The sequence below is a fragment of the Malaclemys terrapin genome, chromosome 3, assembly GCF_027887155.1.
Source record: "Malaclemys terrapin pileata isolate rMalTer1 chromosome 3, rMalTer1.hap1, whole genome shotgun sequence".
Classification (NCBI taxonomy): Eukaryota; Metazoa; Chordata; order Testudines; family Emydidae; genus Malaclemys; species Malaclemys terrapin.
The window spans coordinates 21,353,618-21,372,954 of NC_071507.1; the positions used below are offsets into that span (position 1 = coordinate 21,353,618).

The 19,337-nt window shown below is 41.3% G+C and overlaps 1 protein-coding gene across 1 annotated transcript in view; it reads right to left on the minus strand.

Annotated features, from left to right (window-relative positions):
- Positions 1-19,337, minus strand: part of PAPOLG (poly(A) polymerase gamma) — a 91,615-nt gene that overhangs the window by 22,910 nt on the left and 49,368 nt on the right. Inside the window, exons 14-22 of the mRNA XM_054021826.1 lie at positions 17,731-17,850; positions 17,000-17,109; positions 12,568-12,689; positions 12,290-12,462; positions 12,065-12,174; positions 11,758-11,984; positions 7,081-7,176; positions 3,034-3,093; positions 866-981 (exon numbers count right to left, since the gene is read on the minus strand). Of these exons, the coding sequence (XP_053877801.1) occupies positions 883-981; positions 3,034-3,093; positions 7,081-7,176; positions 11,758-11,984; positions 12,065-12,174; positions 12,290-12,462; positions 12,568-12,689; positions 17,000-17,109; positions 17,731-17,850 (1,117 nt within the window). The 3' untranslated portion in view covers positions 866-882. The remainder of the gene's footprint in view (positions 1-865; positions 982-3,033; positions 3,094-7,080; positions 7,177-11,757; positions 11,985-12,064; positions 12,175-12,289; positions 12,463-12,567; positions 12,690-16,999; positions 17,110-17,730; positions 17,851-19,337) is intronic.

The following is a 19,337-nucleotide window of genomic DNA, read 5'->3' on the forward strand; positions in this document are numbered from 1 at the left end:
GGTAAGAAATTTGTTGCTGTGGGGAAATTTGTTTAATTAACCAGTGAAAACTGGAAGAGGTCCTAAGCCTGTTTCAGAACAAGATTTACAAGAATCAGATTCCATAGCATAAGACATTCCTACCATTTCAGTATCTTGGCAGATATCCTTAATGGTTGAATTTTTATTTTTAAATTAAGGATTGATTTCTTGGGCCTCCATGGGAGGCAGTCTGTAAAACTTGGGTAGTGCCTAGCTACGTGCTAAATACTGTAAAGCTATTGCTTATAGATGTTGAGCACCAGCGTGACAGATGTAGAAAAGAATGTGTGCTAAACCAGAAAAAATAATTGAAGTTCACAAAATAATGTATATCTACACCATTAGGAAAGCAGAAACAATACTAGGACTTTCATACACACACTTCTAACCAGAATGTGGCTCCAGTGACTGAAGTAAACATGTTTACATACATTCAGAAAAATGTTATCACAGGACATTTTTTTTGTATTTTCAGAACAATTTTTTTCAGCTCAAGACAATGATAACAAAGTATTTAAAAAAAAACAAGGACTGCTGTTGGAAGGGGGTTCAAAATGAGAAGTAGATCAGTCAGAAGTAGCAAATATTTAAACTAAAGGCAATTAAAAAAAGACAAAAGCCATGATTGTCTCGACAGTGGCTTGTCAGCAGGCGATCTTGGAAAAGCTATACAGTAATGGAAGTATCCTACAGCATCTGCAGGTCAAAATGCAGACAAAAATTAATAACTGGAAAAATCTCTCCAATTCGGTGATAGTAACTCCATATTTTATGTGGGACAGCAACTGCGGTATAAAAGTTAATTGCTTGTGTAAACGACTAAACAAGTGCATATTATCTTTACCTGAAAAGGCACTGTAGTTACCGGTTAAGGGTCAATCTGATGGAATGTTTAATGACACGAATGTTATTTGTTGGAACAGGAGAAGATGAATCTGGTAGTTCTTTACTGGCAAGTCTCTACAATAGAAAAATGGAAATCAAGAGGGGAAGGGGAAAATATTTTTAAATATGCATAATGTGAACAGAAGTTGGGTAGAAAGTGAAACTGTTTCAGCTATAAACAAGACCTACAGATTAACTTCATGACCTACCATACCAAACCAAGAGGTCTAGAATATGCTATTCCCCCCACCATAGTGAATATCTGCCAATTCTCTACTAGAAGTTAGACACTTGCAGGCGAAGTGTCTGCTTCTCACTGTGATGGCATTTATTCACTACAATAGTGTAGGGGAAGGGACATTCCCCTGTCCTGCATAGTCTTTCCTCAAGAGTTCAGCTGAATTAGGCAAACCAGCATCAAGCGGCATGTTGCTAGGATTGCCAGGTGTCCAGTCAAAAAGGGACCCTGGCTGCACTGGGGCCGGCAGGCTCCCTACCTGGCTCTGCATGGCTTCCCAGAAGTGGTGACATGTCCTTCAGCTCCTAAGTGGAGGAACGGCCGGGGGGCTCCATGTGTTGCCCCTGCCCCAAGTGCCGGCTCCGCAGCTTCTATTGGCTGGGAACTGTGGCCAATGGGAGCTGCAGGGGCAGTGCCTATGGGCGAAGGCAGCACGGCTTCCTGAAGTAAGTGCCACCCTGAGCTCACACCACTCACCCCCTCCCACACCCCAGCCCCTGCCCCAGCCTTGAGACCCCTCCTGCACCTATACTCCCTCCCAGAGCTCACATCTCACACCTCAATCCCTTGCCCCAGCATTGAGCCTCTTCCCGCACCCATACTCCCTCCTGAAGCCTGCACCTCCTCCTGTTCCCCAACCACCTCGGCTCCAAATCAGAACCCCCCCTCCAATCTGAACCCCTTGGCCCCAGCCTGGAACCCCCTTCTGCACTCTGAACCCCTCATTTCTGGCCCCACACCAGAGCCAGACCCCCACCTCAGCCCAGTGAAAACAAGCGAGTGAGGGAAGGGGGATGGAGTGAGTGGGGGCAGGGCTTTGGAGATAGGGCAGGGTCCTCAGGGGAGGGACGCAGCAAGGGTGTTCGGTTTTGAGCGATTAGAAAGTTGGCAATCCTACAGGGAGTCCAAACTCTGCTGGTTGAGTTGGTTTTTGTTTTTTTTTGTTTTTTTGTTTTGTTTTTTAAGAGTGGGGTAAGAGTCTTAATGTTAAATTTCAGACTATATATCTTGATTGGCCTAGCTTTAGATCAAGAGAGCATGAAAAAATTAGGTTTCAAAATCTGAAGTGTAATTGCTATAATTTGCTGATGTTTTTGAGCATATCCAGTTTTTGGCATTGAAGCCCTGCATGTGATATGGAGGTTGATTAACAGCTCAGAGCACTCAGTGAAGAATGTGATTGAGGCAGAGGATAGATTCTAGTGACACTAAGGGTATGTCTACACTACCCGCCGGATCGGCAGGCAGCGATCAATTCAGCGGAGGTCGATTTATCGCATCTAGTCTAGACGTGATAAATCGACCCCCAAGCCTCTCCCATCGACTCCTGTACTCCACCACCATGAGAGGTGCAGGCAGAGTCAATGGGGGAGTAGCAGCAGTCGATTCACCGCACTGTCTTGGTATAAGTACGTCAACTTCAGCTACATTAGTCACGTAACTGAAGTTGCGCAACTTAGATCGATTCCACCCCAAGTGTAGACCAGGCCTAAGAAGGCAGTTTGGAAAGAAAGGGGCTTTGTCTAGTTTTTTGAAGGGGTTGTGAAGTTTGAATGCCTGACATGGTAGGAGACAGATGCATGTGTGTGCAAATGAAGTGTTTTTCAATCTTTGGCTGGATGCCTAAACCTTTAAGTAAGCATGGCAGTTTGGGGCTTCTGTCTGAGAGCTGCTAAAGCAGCTCTCCAAAATACCACTGCACAGTGTGTAAGTGAGAATCACAGTTATCATATGTTGCCACAAGAGTTAAAGAATTATAGTAAATCAACAGAAAAGTACTTGACACTGTCAAATAGCTAGTGTGTGTAAACAAATATTACCTTAATGTATGCAGGAAATATTCACTAGTTTAGGTTCACTGATAAAGCAAAAGACTCAGTAGACAGTACCTGTGATCTTGATGTGTCACTAGTTGGAACAGGCATGGATTCCCCTCCTCCAAAGCTATCCTAAAAACCCAAAAGTATATAAGAAAATTGCAATGCATTCAGTACACTAAAGTTCCTTTATATGAAAAGCACAAATATCAGCTAACAAACAAATGCTTATTAAATGCCTGCTGTATCTATATTTCTGGTTCCAACCAACAAGAAAGCATTTATGAAACTTTAAAAGTCTCGTGATATCTATTCTTTATGTGGAAGGTATTTTGGGTCATTTTATTCTTCTGTAAAGGAGGGCCTACGTATGTACCCAAAGAGATGAATCACAGGGTGTGCCCCCTCAAGATAATACTTTTTAGCTAAATTTTTGTTACATATTCAGACCTTTTTCACAGGAAAGGGGAAGTGAGAGTCTTTTTAAAATTGCTCAAAATTTGAATGTACATAAAACAGACTGTTCATTTGACATGGCTATTTTACATATAAATCCAGGCTCTGTGAACTTAGTAAGCAGTGCCCAGCTTCTGCCTATAGGTTGGCTGCCTTTTCTTTAAAGAAGTTGATAGAAAATGTTTATGTTTGAAGGAGGCAAGATTTACATTTTGTTTGTTATAAAGAGTTAGAAGAGCTGAGCAAGTAACTGCTTTTTTGGTTTACTGGCAGTTCTGAAAAAAAAAAAAAATGATTTGGGTCGATCCAAATTCAAAAAAGTTTTTGCCAAACTGAAAAAGTCAATAAAAACTTTAGGTCAAACAAAATGACAGCAAAGGAAAGGATTCTCAAGATGGCCAGAGGTAATGGTTGTACCTCCCTTATACCTTTTATCCCACTGGTCAGGGCACTCAGCTGGGATGTGGGAGACTGGGGTTCGATTTCTCCCACTCCTGACTTGAGTTTCCCACATAGTAGGAAAGTGCCCAAACGACCAGACCATAGCAAGATCTGGGCTGGGTGTCTCAATCGCTCCTATTGAAGCTGTTCCTCTTGGTATACAAAAATATTTGAATAGTCATTGGGAGACACAGACTATAGCCAGGTGATTAGGGTACTCATCTGGAAGGGGAAGACGCAATTTCAAGTCCCTGCTCCAATGACTAAGAAATTGAGAGACCTGTCCCATAATATTCCATAGCCCAGTGGTATAATGCAACATGGTCATAAAAAGAAGGCACCACCTCCTCCCACCATTTTATGAATGGTGCCTAAGCTAAAAAAAATTTGGCTGAAATCATTGGGCAAATTAGTGTAAAAATTCAAATAGTTTAGAGTTGACCAAAACTGAATTTTTCATCCAATAAGCTATTTGTCCAAAACATTTCACCCAGTTCTAGTTTTGGGTCTACAAATAATTCAAATGCTCTGAGAGAACTAAACCAGGTTACACTTTGGCTTCCCAGCAAATAATTTCTGGGTGTGATGTGTGGAGAAACAGGAAAATGGATAAAGCTTGATAAGAGCTGTAAGTAATACAAAAAAGTTTTTCTGTCTGATTTTAACTGAAATTTATTCTTAGTCATGTCATTACGTGTAATAGCTAAAGAATTTTACTTAATTAGGTCTGGTCTATACTACCTGCCTGAATCGGCGGGTAGAAATCGACCTCTCGGGGATCGATTTATCGCGTCCCGTTGGGACGCGACAATCGATCCCCGAATTGGCGCTCTAACTCCACCAGCGGAGGTGGTAGTAAGCGCCGCCGACAAAAAGCTGCAGAAGTCGATTTTGCCGCCGTCCTCACAACGGGGTAAGTCGGCTGCAATACGTCGAATTCAGCTACGCTATTCACGTAGCTGAATTTGCTTATCTTAAATCGACTCCCCGCTGTAGTGTAGATGTACCCTTAGTTAGAGTTAAAGTTTATTCAGGATTTAAAAAAGTAAGATGAATGCCTCAAATTATATTTTTTCCCTGTAGATTTTCTCTTTATATCATCTTGGATGCTACAATCTTTGAATGCTGAATCCAGTCCAATTTACTAGAACAGGATACATAGTATCAAAGCCATTTATATGGTTAGAGCTCATGGACCAAACTACCCTCAGACACAAGTACAACTTTCATTCAGATCAGCAGGAGTTGAGAGAGCATATTGAGGCTGAACTTGACCTAGCAATGAACAGTCCTTGTTGAAGAAAGCATTGCTGTTTGACTACAAAACACAAGCAAGAACCAGAGGAGTTGGCTTGTTCTGAGGCCCAGTAGGAACTTTCAATTAGTTGAGAATTAAAGTTTAAATTTTTGGAAATGTATAAACAAATTCCAAAAATTTAGTGTTTTCCAGCTCTTTCTTGCCTTTCCACAAAAATGGAGGTAAAATTAGCAAAAGCTATGTTTTTTCCAGGGAAATGGAATTGATCAAAACAACTTAGTGCTCTGTCAATGTCAGCTACTGATAACTGTCCAGCAGGTTAAGTGTCTGCTCCTAAAGGTCACCTGCACCTGAGATACTATACAAAAAAATACTACAGGGAAGATTAATCATAGTCGGAAGACATCCTACAGCCATTTTCTCCAGTGTATTACCCCTTTTATAAGTATATCAGAAGGCACATACTGTGTCTGTCAACTGTGTAACATTGGACAAATGAACTCAGTTTTCTACCATTTTAACCCATCTTTGTGGTTTAATCATTAACATTTTGTAGGGAAGATTCTGTAGTTTTCTTGGTCTGCTACTCGTCAGTGCAAATTTCACAGATTAACCAGGCCTCACACTCCACAGAATTTTAGCTAATCCAAGCAGCTGATGAACCTTCTTAACAATCAGTTTCATCTATATTTTGCTATAGTACTACCAACATCTATACTTACACCTATACCTACTAGAAGTGGTGGGGAAGGGATTATTTACTTCATCCAAGATACACAATTAATGCTTCCATAATTAATTCTACAATCCATATTTAAGATACTTGATAGCAATTATGGAATAGACAAGTGTAGGTTTATGCAACTAGACTGCAGAAATTGAATACTTCTTTATGTAACTGCTGCTTAGACCAATGAGGTTTTAATTTTTGAAAGATGACGAGCAAAACATTTGGCTTGGCTTTTTCTATGTCAAATCATCAAAAAATACCTTTCAGGCTTTATTTTTTTGTCATGAAAATTAATGTTTTGCTTGGAAACTTGACTTAGAAACTAGTTAAATGACAGCATCTCAAAGGTTGGTGAAAGCTGAGCAATTGAAAGTGGAGGTTACTTACCCGTAACTGGAAGTTCTTGAGATATGTAGTCATTATCTGGGTGGTGCCTGCGCACCATATGTCCAGAGCCAGAGAAAAATAGTGTCCGTTGGTGCACATATGCAGCCTGGCTCACCTCATTGCCTCCATCTGAAGGGATACAGGGTTGGGTGGACCAATTGCCTCTTCAGTTCCTTCTCTACTGCGAATCAGATAAGATCCAAAGCAGAGGGGAAGGAGGACAGGTAGTGGAATATAGATAGTGACCACACATCTAAAAGAACCTCTAATTACAGGTCAAGAACCTCCTTTTCTTCTTTGAGTGATAGTCCCTATTGTATTCCACTGGAGTTGATCGACAAACAGTACTTAAGTAGGAAAAGGGTGCAAGTATGTAGACGGTGGGCTGAGAGGAGTACTGTGGTCCTAAAGGAGGCATAAGCAGAAGAGTCCTGCACCAGAGCGAAATGTCTTGCAACCATCCCAATGGAGGCCCATGTGCCTGCTTTACAGGTGTCCAGGAGGGGTACCTTCTGAAGAGATGCCATAGTTGTTGCTTGTGCTCTGGTAGAATGAACTCTTATCCCATCATTGGGGAAAAGGTTTGATAGCAACAGAATTGAATGCAGCCAGAGATCCATTTAGAAATTCTCTGGGTGGAGATTTCTGACTTTCTGCTGTAGTGATGAATAGTCTCGGGGATTTCTTGATTGGTGTTGTTCTGTGCAAGTAAAAGGGAGTGGAGTTTTCGTTCCTCTGCGGAAGTGTGTGTGGTTTTGGGAAGAACACAGGTAAGTGAATCAATGTGGCTAATGTGAAATTCCAAAACTACTCTAGGGGTGAATTTGGGGTGTAGACACAAACAAACCTTATCCTTATGGAATGTAGTGTACGGAGAATCTGCCATCATTGCTCCAAGTTTGCCAACTTTTCTAGCGGAGGTGATAGCTATAAGGAAAATGACCTTCATGGAAAGGAGAGACATGGTGCAAGAAACTAAAGGTTCAAGGGGGGGGGGGCACGCCTCTGAATACCGAGAGAACAAGTTTTAGATACCACTGGGGAGTAGGCTTCTGAATAGCTGGAAAGGTTCTTATTAGGCCTTTCCAGAACCTATTGGTCAGAGGATGTGCGGAGACCGGGTAGCCCTAAGAAGGTGGATGGTATGCCCTGATTATCACCAGGTGGACTCTCAAGGAGCTGATGGACAAACCTGATGTCTTCAAAAAGACAGGATATAGTCCAAGATCAGAGGAATATCTAGTTTCTGGGAGAATGCTTCTTTGATGTGCCCAAGAAAAGCGTTTCCATTTAGCTAGGTAACATTTTCTAGTAGAGTCCTTTCTATTATTAGAGAGGAGGTCTCTTACACCTATAGAGCATGAATGTTATAATGATGATGCCCATCCAAATACCAAATCCTGATGTGGAGCGGACGTGAATCAGGATGCCTGATCTTGCCATTCCACTGGGTCAGGAGCTCAGGAAATGTTGGAAGGATGATTGGTGGTCAAGATAACATGTGTAGGAGTTTGGGAAACCAGAACTGTGTGGAACAGAAGAGGGCAATCAGGATAACCCTCTGACACCCTGACACCCCAATATTAGGGTGACCAGACAGCAAATGTGAAAAATCAGGATGGGGGTGGGGGGGTAATAAGCGCCTATAGAAGAAAATGCCCCAAATATCGGGACTGTGCCTATGGTCACCCTACCCGATATTCACCACTGTCATGTAATTAGGATATACTTTGTACAAAATATGTCTTGTGAGGTAGTCTAAAAGTCTTGATCGGCTAGACATTAATATCTTGTTGGATTGTGTGTGCTATTGTCATGTGTGAAGTTAGGCTATGTATGTGTTACTAAAACATGTTGTGAGATTAAAAACACCCACAAGCAGCTTTTCAGGTACAGCAGTAAAAAGGCCAAACAATGTTAATGGCTTATTGAGGAAATGCACACAAGCACAAGGATTACCCCAGGAACTGTGTACAATAGAAACCTCTTAGAGATAGCACTATACAATGGGAACTGTTTGACCCATGTCACAGCAAAAGAGCTTTCCAGCAAGATATAAAAGGAGGACAATGACATCATGAGGGTGCTAGACTCTCGAGATGTCCAGGTACTGTGAGCTGTGTGGTTGTTCATGTGGGCTCCCCAACCCAACAGGGATTCATCTGTAGTAATGGTCCTGTCTGGAGAGGAAGGGAGAAAAAAGGAACCCATGCATACCCAACAAGGATTTGGATTTGTCCACCGTAGCAGGGAAGACACTGGCCAGAACTGTCATCATGAGGGTTACTGACTGACATTTTGGGAGTACACCGACTGCCGCATTTGAAGGCAACGAAAGTGGAGTCTTGAAGTTGCATGAGACCATATGACCTAGCAGAGAGACACATGACTTGACCAGTACTCGAGGCTTGTTTGTGACGTAGACTAGGATATCGTTCATGGTCTGGAATCTGTCCTGCAGGTACTTTCTTTCTGTAATACAATTCAAGGTTGCCTGGATGAAATCCAGAGATTGTGTGGGGGTGAGAACAGCTTTTTCAGTGTTTACACTGACTCCCAGTGAGGAGAGCAGGTGTAGCATCATGGAAGTTGACACACAAGTTTCCCTGCAGGACTTGATAACAATGAGCCAGTCATCAAGGTAGCAGAAGACAATGAGACCAATGTCTGACATGGGCTGCTAGACTCTGGGGGCAGTCGCTATTCCAAAGCAGAGTACTCGGTACTGAAAATGGGTAGAGTCCACCAGGAATCTGAGGAAGCATTTGTGAGTGGAATGAATGTCTACATGGAAGGAAGTAAGTGTCTTTCATATCAAGTGCCATAAACCACATACCCTTTTCTAAAGATGGAATTATATCTGCCAACATGACCATGCAAAATCCTAGTTTTCAAATGAAGTGGTTGAGATGGGGAAGGTACAGGAGTGGTCTCCAACCAAGCTTCTTTTTGAATACCAACCTTCTCCCTTGGTATTGAGGAGGGACAAGTTCTATTGCTCCTTGCTGCAGCAAGGAGTTCACCTCGTTTGAGAATACTCTCAGAGTGGCTTCTGAAGGGGGTGGGCAGGGGTTTTGAAGGTAGTAGGGATGCATACTATCATAGCCAGAGTGGATGACATTCAGCACCCACTTGTCTGTTATTATTGCAGCAGTCCAAGTGCTGAAGTAGCATAGAAAGGCCCCCAAATGGTGTATGGGGTCAGGAGGTGTCGGGCTTAGCGTTTCATGGCTCTCAAGCACCGGTCAAAAATAACATTGAGCCAGGGGCGGATATCGAGATGCTGAGCCTGTTGGAGGATATATGGAAGCAGGGCTTTTGAACCCTCTATCTCTTACATGGCTCATAGGGCCTCTGTTGGAAAAAAACACCTGAGCCACGTGCCTAGGTGTGACCAACGTGCGGTGAAACTTCCTCTTAGAAGTAGGTGTGTATATCCCCAGGAAACGAAGGGTAGCCCTCGAGTCCTTCAGGGTATGGAGGGACTTGTCTGTTTTCTGGTTGAAGAGGTGTGATTCATTGAAGTCCTCAATGTTAATTTGGACTTCTGCATGGCCCTTTCAGAATGGGATGGACCACCACAGAATTGGGAGTGGGGTGAGAAAATAGATTCTGTTCCTTTGGCTGCTATGTAATAACATTTTTCTGCCCTTTTCAGGTTAGGAGCGCAGGTGGCAGAGGAGCACCAAACTGTTCTAAATGGCTCCAGTATGGCTTCATTAGTGGGGGAACCTAATATGTTGGGGTCTGGATGCACGGAGGATGTTTAAGAGTTTGTGCTGAGAGTCCTGGATCTCCTGGAGAGGAATCAAATTCTCCAGCAACTCTGTGGAGAGGATGATCTTGGAACTTCCTGAAGTCATTGTGGGAGAGAGGTGGAAGGAGAGGTAGGAGTCACTGCTTTGTCCAGGGATGAAGATGGCAGTCTTACTGGTTCCAGTGGAACCACCTGATCTGTAGCATAATGGCCCTCCTCCTCATATGCCAGATCTGGGGGAAGATCAGAGTGTCCCCTTAGAGGGGAGGCAAAGGGCGACTCCCTGGCACATTGGATAGACTCTGCATGGGACTACTGGTTCCAAGGCCCCCCAGTAGGAAGGGTCAGTAGGTGGTCATGAGGGCCCCCATGGCATGGGGTACCAGCGGCTCCAAGTTACATGGGGGAGAGGTTGGTCCCAAACTGGTGCAGGTCTCTTGGGTGGTGGTGAACACATGGGTAGGGGAAGAAAAGTTCATGGGATGATTCAGAATCCCCTGAAGAAGAGAAGTCTGATTCCGGTTCCAGTGGCGGCACTGTCGGTGCCGTTGGAGGGGAGATGTGTTCTGTGTATGGGATGGGTGATAAACTCCTTCCCATGGTCAATTCCCTCAGAGGTGGATCTGACTGGAGCCTCATGGCCTACTCCATGAGGTATTTGTGGAGATGAAGCTCCTGTCTCTCGGGTATGGCTGGGATACAATTGGCAGATAGCCCACATCATGATGAGGGGCAGTTTCTCAAGGCAGTATAGACTGAGGTGTTCATCGCTGACCGAGAAGTATCACGGGAAGGCAGCATGGCGTTTGATGCCTGGAGTCCTGGGCATAGTCCTGTACCTAAACTGGGTGGTTTTCCCCAAGAAACTGATCTATAAAACACTAAACTGTTAAAACTGTTTACAAACTAGGTAATTCTTATTTTGTAGGATGTAGCCAAAGCTGCAGACACTGAAGAGTCCAACCTGGACCATGCAGCGGTGAGAAGAAATTGGAGAGGTGATCAATCTGCCCTGCTCTCTATCTATTTTCAAATTCTCCAGCTCCAGATGCATGGTGCACATGCATAACCCACAGTGGAATACAATAGGGATCATCACTCAAAGAAGAAGTAGAAATTTAGACTCTTTAGTCAAACTTCAATGACTAATGAACATTATGGAGATAGGCTTTGGTCAAGATTTCAATACCACCCCTATAATGAAAGGCACTAACAATATGCATCTAGGTCATTCAGCAAAAAGAGGATATCAGCATTGTTAATTCTGGACTATTTCTATGGTTAAAATAAGCATAACAATAGGAACTTTTGGGCCTACTTTATAAATCACTAAGCAACAAATAAAGGGCACAAGCCTAGTTTAAAAAAAATAAAAATAAATTTTTTCCAGGTTATTTTAAAATGTTTCATAGAGCTTCAGATTAGACGTTGTTCCTATGAGACCAGTTTTTCTTTCTTCCTAGAGCATCTAGTGGTAGGTGTGGTATAGCAATTGTTTCAACTTTCTGAGAGCCTATAATCAAAGTTTAGGATTTAGTCACTGGATTGCTGGAATGAAATGGTTATGTCAGATCTAAAAAATGCATTCTACATACACGAATTTTGAACATTAAACACTACTCTAATTCTAGCAGCCAGTATTTTCTTTTTAAAGGACAGTATTAGAAATTGAAGCTATAAGATAAACTTCAAAAGACTTTGCAGGTAATCTATACACATCTCTCCAACTCTTTCTCCCTTTGATTCCATATTGAAATGTGTTTTTACCTTTTCTATATCTTTAAGTCTTTTAGTGCATTCTTCTGAGGAAGGTGAATGAGGTCTTTTAGGTGCAGCATTTTTAGAGTTTATAGTTGAAATTCCATTTAGGAGCTGTTGTCCCTGTGCAGAAGGAGGTGTAATAAGTCGAGGAATCACATTTCGTCCTACTACTGTAGGTATGGTGCATCCAGTTGGAGGTAGCACTGCTTTTGTTGTACCTGCAATCTCTGTCTCTGCACAAAGAAAACAGCCTTTAAAATGTAGTTACATAAAGTTAAAGGTTACATTTTCCTCACTATGTTTAGATACATACTTGAACCAATAACTGGAATGGACAGTCCTTTAACAGGCACTGATGGCATAGTGACATTCAATGGCTTCTCTCTGCTGGTAGCAGCACTGGTTCTCTGAAGTAGAGTGTTCCTGTTAAATAAGCATTGTATATGCTCTTACACATATTTTAGGTTACAAAGCTCGTCTATCAATTGGTAACAAGTGTACAATCTCCTTGAATTATCCAAGTTTACAAACTACTAACCTTTCTGTTTCTATCAGAGAGTTGTCCAATTTAGAGATCCTGTTTAACAAAGAAGGGGAGCTATATCGTGTTCCTGTGTCTGTGGTCGTGGAACCATCCAAAGAGCTTACATCCACTGAAGCCCTTTTGGATGGAAGTCCACTAATGTTTCGACCAATGTCTGGTATGCTTTGCTGAAAACAAAGGTTACAAGATATAATTTTATATATATTTATCTATATCTATATCTATATCACACACACACAAATATTATGTGAAGGATCAAAACTTCATCATACCTTCTTTCTTTTCTGTAAGATTTCAGCAGGCAAATAATAATGCAGTTGCTTTTTCTTCACATGAGTTGCTTCAATCTTCATGCCTTCTTTTAGTATATTGATGTTATTTGCCTGCCTATGAACTGTAATATGCAATTACCCAATTTAAAGCCACAATACATGTAGATTCCAATTCCCTCAACTTAGATTATATTTTTGTAAAATTATGCTTCTGAATGAAGAAGCCAACAGCAGGCCTTCATTAAGTGTTTTTACACTGAACATATCATATTGGAATATTGTCAATATGTTGAAGCTCATTTAAACTAAAGCTACAATAACAGAAGGTTACCAGGAGAGTTTCCAAATTCATGCCAGTTGATAAAAATGGGGGGACTGTATGCTGGGAAGCTCATTTTACTTTACATTTCATAACCAACCTGGTCCATTTGATATTTGTAGTTCGTCACCATCCTGTAGTAATTTTAACTTTGTTTAAAAGATACCTCTTTAGAACAACTAATTACAGGTGTCTGTGCTGCTTAAAAAGGTTGCAAACAATGGTGGAAAGTAGGAGGAATGTATTTTTTTTTTAAATAATACAATTTAATTCCCTCTGATTCACTGGACTAAAAGTTCAGTTAACTTTAGCCTCTGCAAACAGTGTTGGGTAATTGATGGATTCAAATATGCATAATTTGCAGATCAAATAACTCAGCTGTTTAAATATTTAAATCTAAAAATGCAGACAAAAAAAGCTCGAGGCAGTTTATTTTGTTTTACTAGCATGACTGCCCACAAATTGAGCAGACAGGCAAAGCAGAGGTAGACACAAAATAGAACTGATAATGTAAGTTAAAATTAGGCACATTTTTTGATGGTATCCCTTTAGGGCAGCATCTTCAGTTTCCATCCCCTATAAACCAAGCACAGTGATACCATCCTTACTCTTACTGATTCAAAGTTTAATACTGGCCATCACTTTTGTGGATGTTCAGTCTTAAGGGTTTACTTATTGGACTTTATATTCTGCATTTGTTTAACTGATGCGTAGCAATCTAAGTTTAAGTTAATTGTTCAGTAGGCTGCCAAGAGCATGTGGGATAACTAGAATTAATTAAAAGATCCTGGGCTTCAATTGATCTTTCACCCTGCTCCACTCAAAACCCCCCATTTAAATCTAAATCAGTGGGTTTATGTACCAATTTAACTATGTACTATTAGTATAAAAGTGTTAATATTGGTAAGTTTACACATAGCTTATTTACCAACGTAAGCCCCTTCTCATGGGTATAACTTCATACACACTAGTGGGCTGCACCAATTTAGCTATATTGATTTCAAATCAATAGAAAAAGTCTAAGGGCTTACCTAAACACAGGATTTCTGTATCTCCCCTCCCCCTGCCAATCTGATTAGGAAAGCCTGTGCCTCAAGGCAGAGCTTGGGTAAGCAAGGAATAAGCTGCCTGTGTCATATAAAGCAAATTTCTACTGTGGATGCAGTTATACCAGTTTAAGTGTTGAACTACTAATTATACTGATTATAGTTAAAATGGTACAATTTGTTTAGAAAGACCCAACATTTGCCTAAATGACTTCAAACAGGTGTCCGGTAACAGAGTTGCACACAAAAATATCCATAACTGCATCCATAAATGCATTAATATGGGCCAATCGTTATAACTTAAATGCAAGAAAAAAAACATCAGTACACTATTAAAGTTTTAAAGGTTAAATAAGACAGTTGACATTCAAATATATACATGCACAAAGTTTTTGCAGTGTAAGTATCAGGTAGTCCACTCCTAAGTCTAACAAACTAGCATACTGGGCTTCCACACTAAGATTTTCAAATGCTTACACATTTGTATGCCAGATTTCTTCAAGCTTCTCAACTGCTTTAGCTCTCAATGACTCTTGCCCTGAGGAACTTTTAGAAGTTACCATATTATCCAAGCACCACTGCCACCTCATTTACAACTGAAGTCTAACAAGCACTTTTTCATTACCCATCAGATGCCCATGTGGAATTTAACTTAACTTTTCAGATAGAATCATAGAACTGTAAGGGACCTCGAGAGGTCATCTAGTCCAGTCCCATGCACTCAAGGCAATAAGTTCACCATAGCTCCAACAACATACTGAGAAACTGTAAGCCAAAAGAGCAACAAGCCAGATTGCTGTCAAATGATCAAACTAAACAAAACAAAAACAAACAAACAAAAAAATCTTATTTTTCAGTTATAGTAGCCTTGGGGATTACTTGCAACAATACTAAGTAAAATATTATGGAATTAAATTAACATTGTCCATTCAGATCTACACTTCAGTGGCTCTAACACATCACAAATGAAAGGGAAGGGAAGAGTCGATAAGCTAATAAAGGTTGTGTGTTTGTAACATTAGAATGACTCCATACTCAAGTCTTGAGAAGAGTATTCATGCCTTTACCAATGTAGAAGTGTCCATGACAATATGTTTTCTGATGTTCAATCTAGTTTTAAGACTCAGATGGGAGTTAGTTCAGAACTATCAATAGTATAAAAATTTTGGGTTCTAAGTTCTTGGTTGCTACTCTTGACAAGGGATATAAACTGTTCAGGAAGACAGGCAGGGCAGAAAAGGTGGGGGAGTTGCATTGTATGTAAGAGGAGTATGACTGCTCAGAGCTCTGGTATGAAACTGCAGAAAAACCTGAGAGTCTCTGGATTAAGTTTAGAAGTGTGAGCAACCAGGGTGATGTCATGGTGGGAGTCTGCTATAAACCATCAGACCAGGGGGATGAGGTGGACGAAGCTTTCTTCCAGCAACTAGCAGAAGTTACTAGATCGCAGGCCCTGGTTCTCATGGGAGACTTTAATCACCCTGATATCTGCTTGGAGAGCAATACAGTGGTGCACAGACAATCCAGGAAGTTTTTGGAAAGTGTAGGGGACAATTTCCTGGTGCAAGTGCCGGAGGAACCAACTAGGGGCAGAGCTCTTCTAGACCTGCTGCTCACAAACTGGGAAGAATTAGTAGGGGAAGCAAAAGTGATTTCATAGAATTTCAGGGTTGGAAGGGACCTCAGGAGATCATCTAATCCAACCCCCTGCACAAGGCAGGACCAATCCCCAATTAAATCATCCAACAGATTTTTGCCCCATATTCCTAAATGGCCCCCTCAAGGATTGAACTCACAACCCTGGTTTTAGTAGGCCAATGCTCAAACCACTGAGCTATCCCCAGTGGAAAAGTTGGAAAGAGTCCAGCGGAAGGCAACAAAAATGATTAGGGGGCTGGAGCACATGACTTATGAGGAGAGGCTGAGGGAACTGGGATTGTTTAGTCTGCAGAAGAGAAGAATGAGGTGGGATTTGATAGCTGCTTTCAACTACCTGAAAGGGTGTTCCAAAGAGGATGGATCTAGACTGTTCTCAGTGGTACCTGATGCAGAACAAGGAGTAATGGTCTCAAGTTGCAGTGGGGGAGGTTTAGGTTGGATATTAGGAAAAACTTTTTCACTAGGAGGGTGGTGAAGCACTGGAATGGATTACCTAGAGAGGTGGTGGAATCTCCTTCCTTAGAGGTTTTTAAAGTCAGGCTTGACAAAGCCCTGGCTGGGATGACTTAGTTGGGAATTGGTCCTGCTTTGAGCAGGGGTTGGACCAGATGACCTCCTGAGGTCCCTTCCAACCCTGATATTCTATGATTCTATGCCAGAGAAGAGGTTCACACATCTACTGTGCTACTTGAGTTTTAGCTCTTCCCTCATTACCACTGTGCTACATGGACAGAATGTGTATTTTAATTGTTTTACAGGTAGCTCTGATGTTACTGATTTTTCTGCCACTAAAAAAAAAAAAAAAAAAAAATATGATCAGGGCCGGCTCCAGGCTCCAGCTTACCAAGCAGGTGCTTGGGGCGGCCCCTCCGGAGAGGGGCGGCACGTGCGGCAATTCGGCGGACGGTCCCTCACTCCTGCTCGGAGCGAAGGACCTTCCGCCGAATTGCCGCCGCAGATCGCGATCGCGGCTTTTTTGTTGTTGTTTGTTTGGCTGCCCGGGGCGGCCAAAACCCTGGAGCCGGCCCTGAATATGATGGATATAAATAGTGTCATGTTTAGAAGTCTAGCAGAACTCTTTAGAGTAAGAGACTATTGTATAGAGTGCTTCAATTCAGTCTTCACCATGTTCCTAATATGGTTTGTGTATGTGACAAGTGATGCTCCTTCTCATTCATTGTATGGCTATAGCAGGTACACGTCCAAGATATCTGTTTTGTGGTCAAAATAGGAAGTTTACTATTTTAAAATTAAACCTCCACATGCTCTGTGCCTAGAGCTTCACCATAACTATCCTGGAGGAGGCAGAGTTTGGAAAGAGAGTTTATGGATTATATTAGCTAGTTAGACAATCTTGTAAGAGTCAAATTAAAAACCATACCAAGACTAAAGTGAAATATAAGCTTACCTGTATCTGTGAATGATTGTATATCATATGTTAAGTCAATGTTAACACTTTCTGCATTTTCCATTTTCCTAAAAATTATTCCAAGGAACCACATTGATACATAGTTGCTCCTTAAAAAAAAAAAAAAAAAAAAAAAAAATCAGATGTGTCTTATTTGTGTGTCAATGTCAGTTCTATTTGGAGGTTTCCAACTGACCTTCAGGAAGTGGATTAAATAAAGTAATCTACATCATTTAGCTGTTCATTAATATTAGCGTTTCAGATTTAAGCTGTACTTTAGTATTTATGTGTTTTGGTATACTAGTCAGAGGCACAATATTTCACTCATTCTTAAATGAGATGACATGTTTAGATTGCCTTTTCTTGAAGCTATACAGCTGTGGAGCAATGTTTGACTAGCTTGAAATAACTCAACATCAGGGCTGGTTCTAGGAACCAGCAAACCAAGCACGTGCTTGGGGTGGAACAATTTCAGGGCCGGCATTCCGGCCACTTTTTTTTTTTTTTTTTGGGGGGGGGGGGGGGGGAGTGCTTCGGCAGTTACGCTCCGGGAGGGTTTTTGGGGGGGGGCAGCGCTTGGGGCGGCCAAAAAAATCTAGAGCCGGCCCTGCTCAACATGCATTCTTGCAAGATATCTAGAATGACTGAAGACTAGAAGATTTCAATTTAATTTTAACAATGACCAAACTACCACATTCTTAAAATTAAAAAAAAAATTAAACTTAACTTACTCTTTGCAGTGTTCCTTGTTGACAGGGAAAGACTGAGGATTAACGTGTGCAAGGTTTATAAATTCATTCCTTTCCAAGTTCCCAACAAGTACCCGAATTTTAGATTCAACTAGACCAACCCTAATAAAAACATCAAGTGTTAGGTTAGTTTGGTTTTACTGAATCAGGCACAATACAATAGTTTGAGCTACTAGTTAGAGTTTAAAAAGTGTAAGACACCAGTCCAATCAGCCCAATATGACAGGTAGCTCAGTGGGATTTACAGGGCCGTCCAGAGGATTCAGGGGGCCTGGGGCAAAGCAATTTCGATAGCCCCTTCCATACAAAAAAGTTGCAATACTATAGAATACTATATTCTCATGGGGGCCCCTGCGGGGCCTGGGGCAAATTGCCCCACTTGCCCCTCCCCCGGGTGGCCCTGGGGATTTAAATACAACCACCCAAGGCTGGATCTCAAAATTTATGTTCACTTTAATTAGGACTAGAGGAAGTTCCCTTTAGACAATAAATATTGCTTTATAAGACTGAAAAACTAGTGACAAGTTCATGATAACCATCATCCTCGAAAGGAGTTAAAATACAGCCCTTACCATTCTAGCCTATGACATCAAGGGGTTGTAGGATCAAGATACTAGGTTGCAAGTTCTAACATTGGTTGGATTGTAGGTAGGCAGGAAAGTCAGTTTGAAGCAAACTATGCTTGGAAAGGTACTTTAGTTTGTAGTTTGAGATGTCATGGGCGGATTGTGTTTTGAAAACTGCATTTCAGAGCTTTTTAACTGGAAGAGCAGAGTTCTTGATAGAGCTAAGTAGAGAAAGACAGTTCTGTTTCTGAAGTATTTAGACATTTTGAAATTTGATCTTGTTCTGATTTGGAAGGCAAGCCAAAAATGCAGAATTCCCCATAAAAGGGAAAGGAGTGGTATACTTAGGTTCCGTCGGAGCTTCTCCTGGGTCCCATCAGAATCTTGCCTAAATCTAACCAAAATGTTTAGATTTTGCCAACAAAACAGTTTGTTGGCATTTTCCCAATTAGCTCTAGCTGTCCATCCTTGTGAAAGTGTAGGGAGAATGCCTTCCTCTCCAAACCAAGAGGAAAGTCTGTAAAGAGGATAAGGGCAGAATAATCCAAGTTATTCTGGAACACACTTAACATTATGTTGAAGACCTGAACAGTAGTGTGTTTTCCTCCGTTACGTAAGGGAATGCTAACCTGAAGCCAGTTTAAAAAAAATTGAAATTTCTAGTCAATTCCATAAATTTCAAAGAATTCAGGTACTGTATTGACCCCTGAATCCACCTGAAAATTGTTTGACTAGGAAAATATAATTTAAAAACTCTTATGGCAGCGTGGAAGACAAAAGGAAGAAAGACTTGACCTGTCTTTCTGTACACAATGACAAACTATTTCCCCCCTTTTCTTTAGTACTTTAGCATAACTATTGCATAAACCAGTAAGTTTAAAAAGTCAAACAATTAAATTCATGGTATCATGTAAAGAAATGTTAAGGACAGGAAAAAGACCAAACTTGTCCTTATGTTGCTTTATTACATAAAGAGTGATTTAAAAATATTATATATATTTCCTTGTTCCTTAGAATGTTATT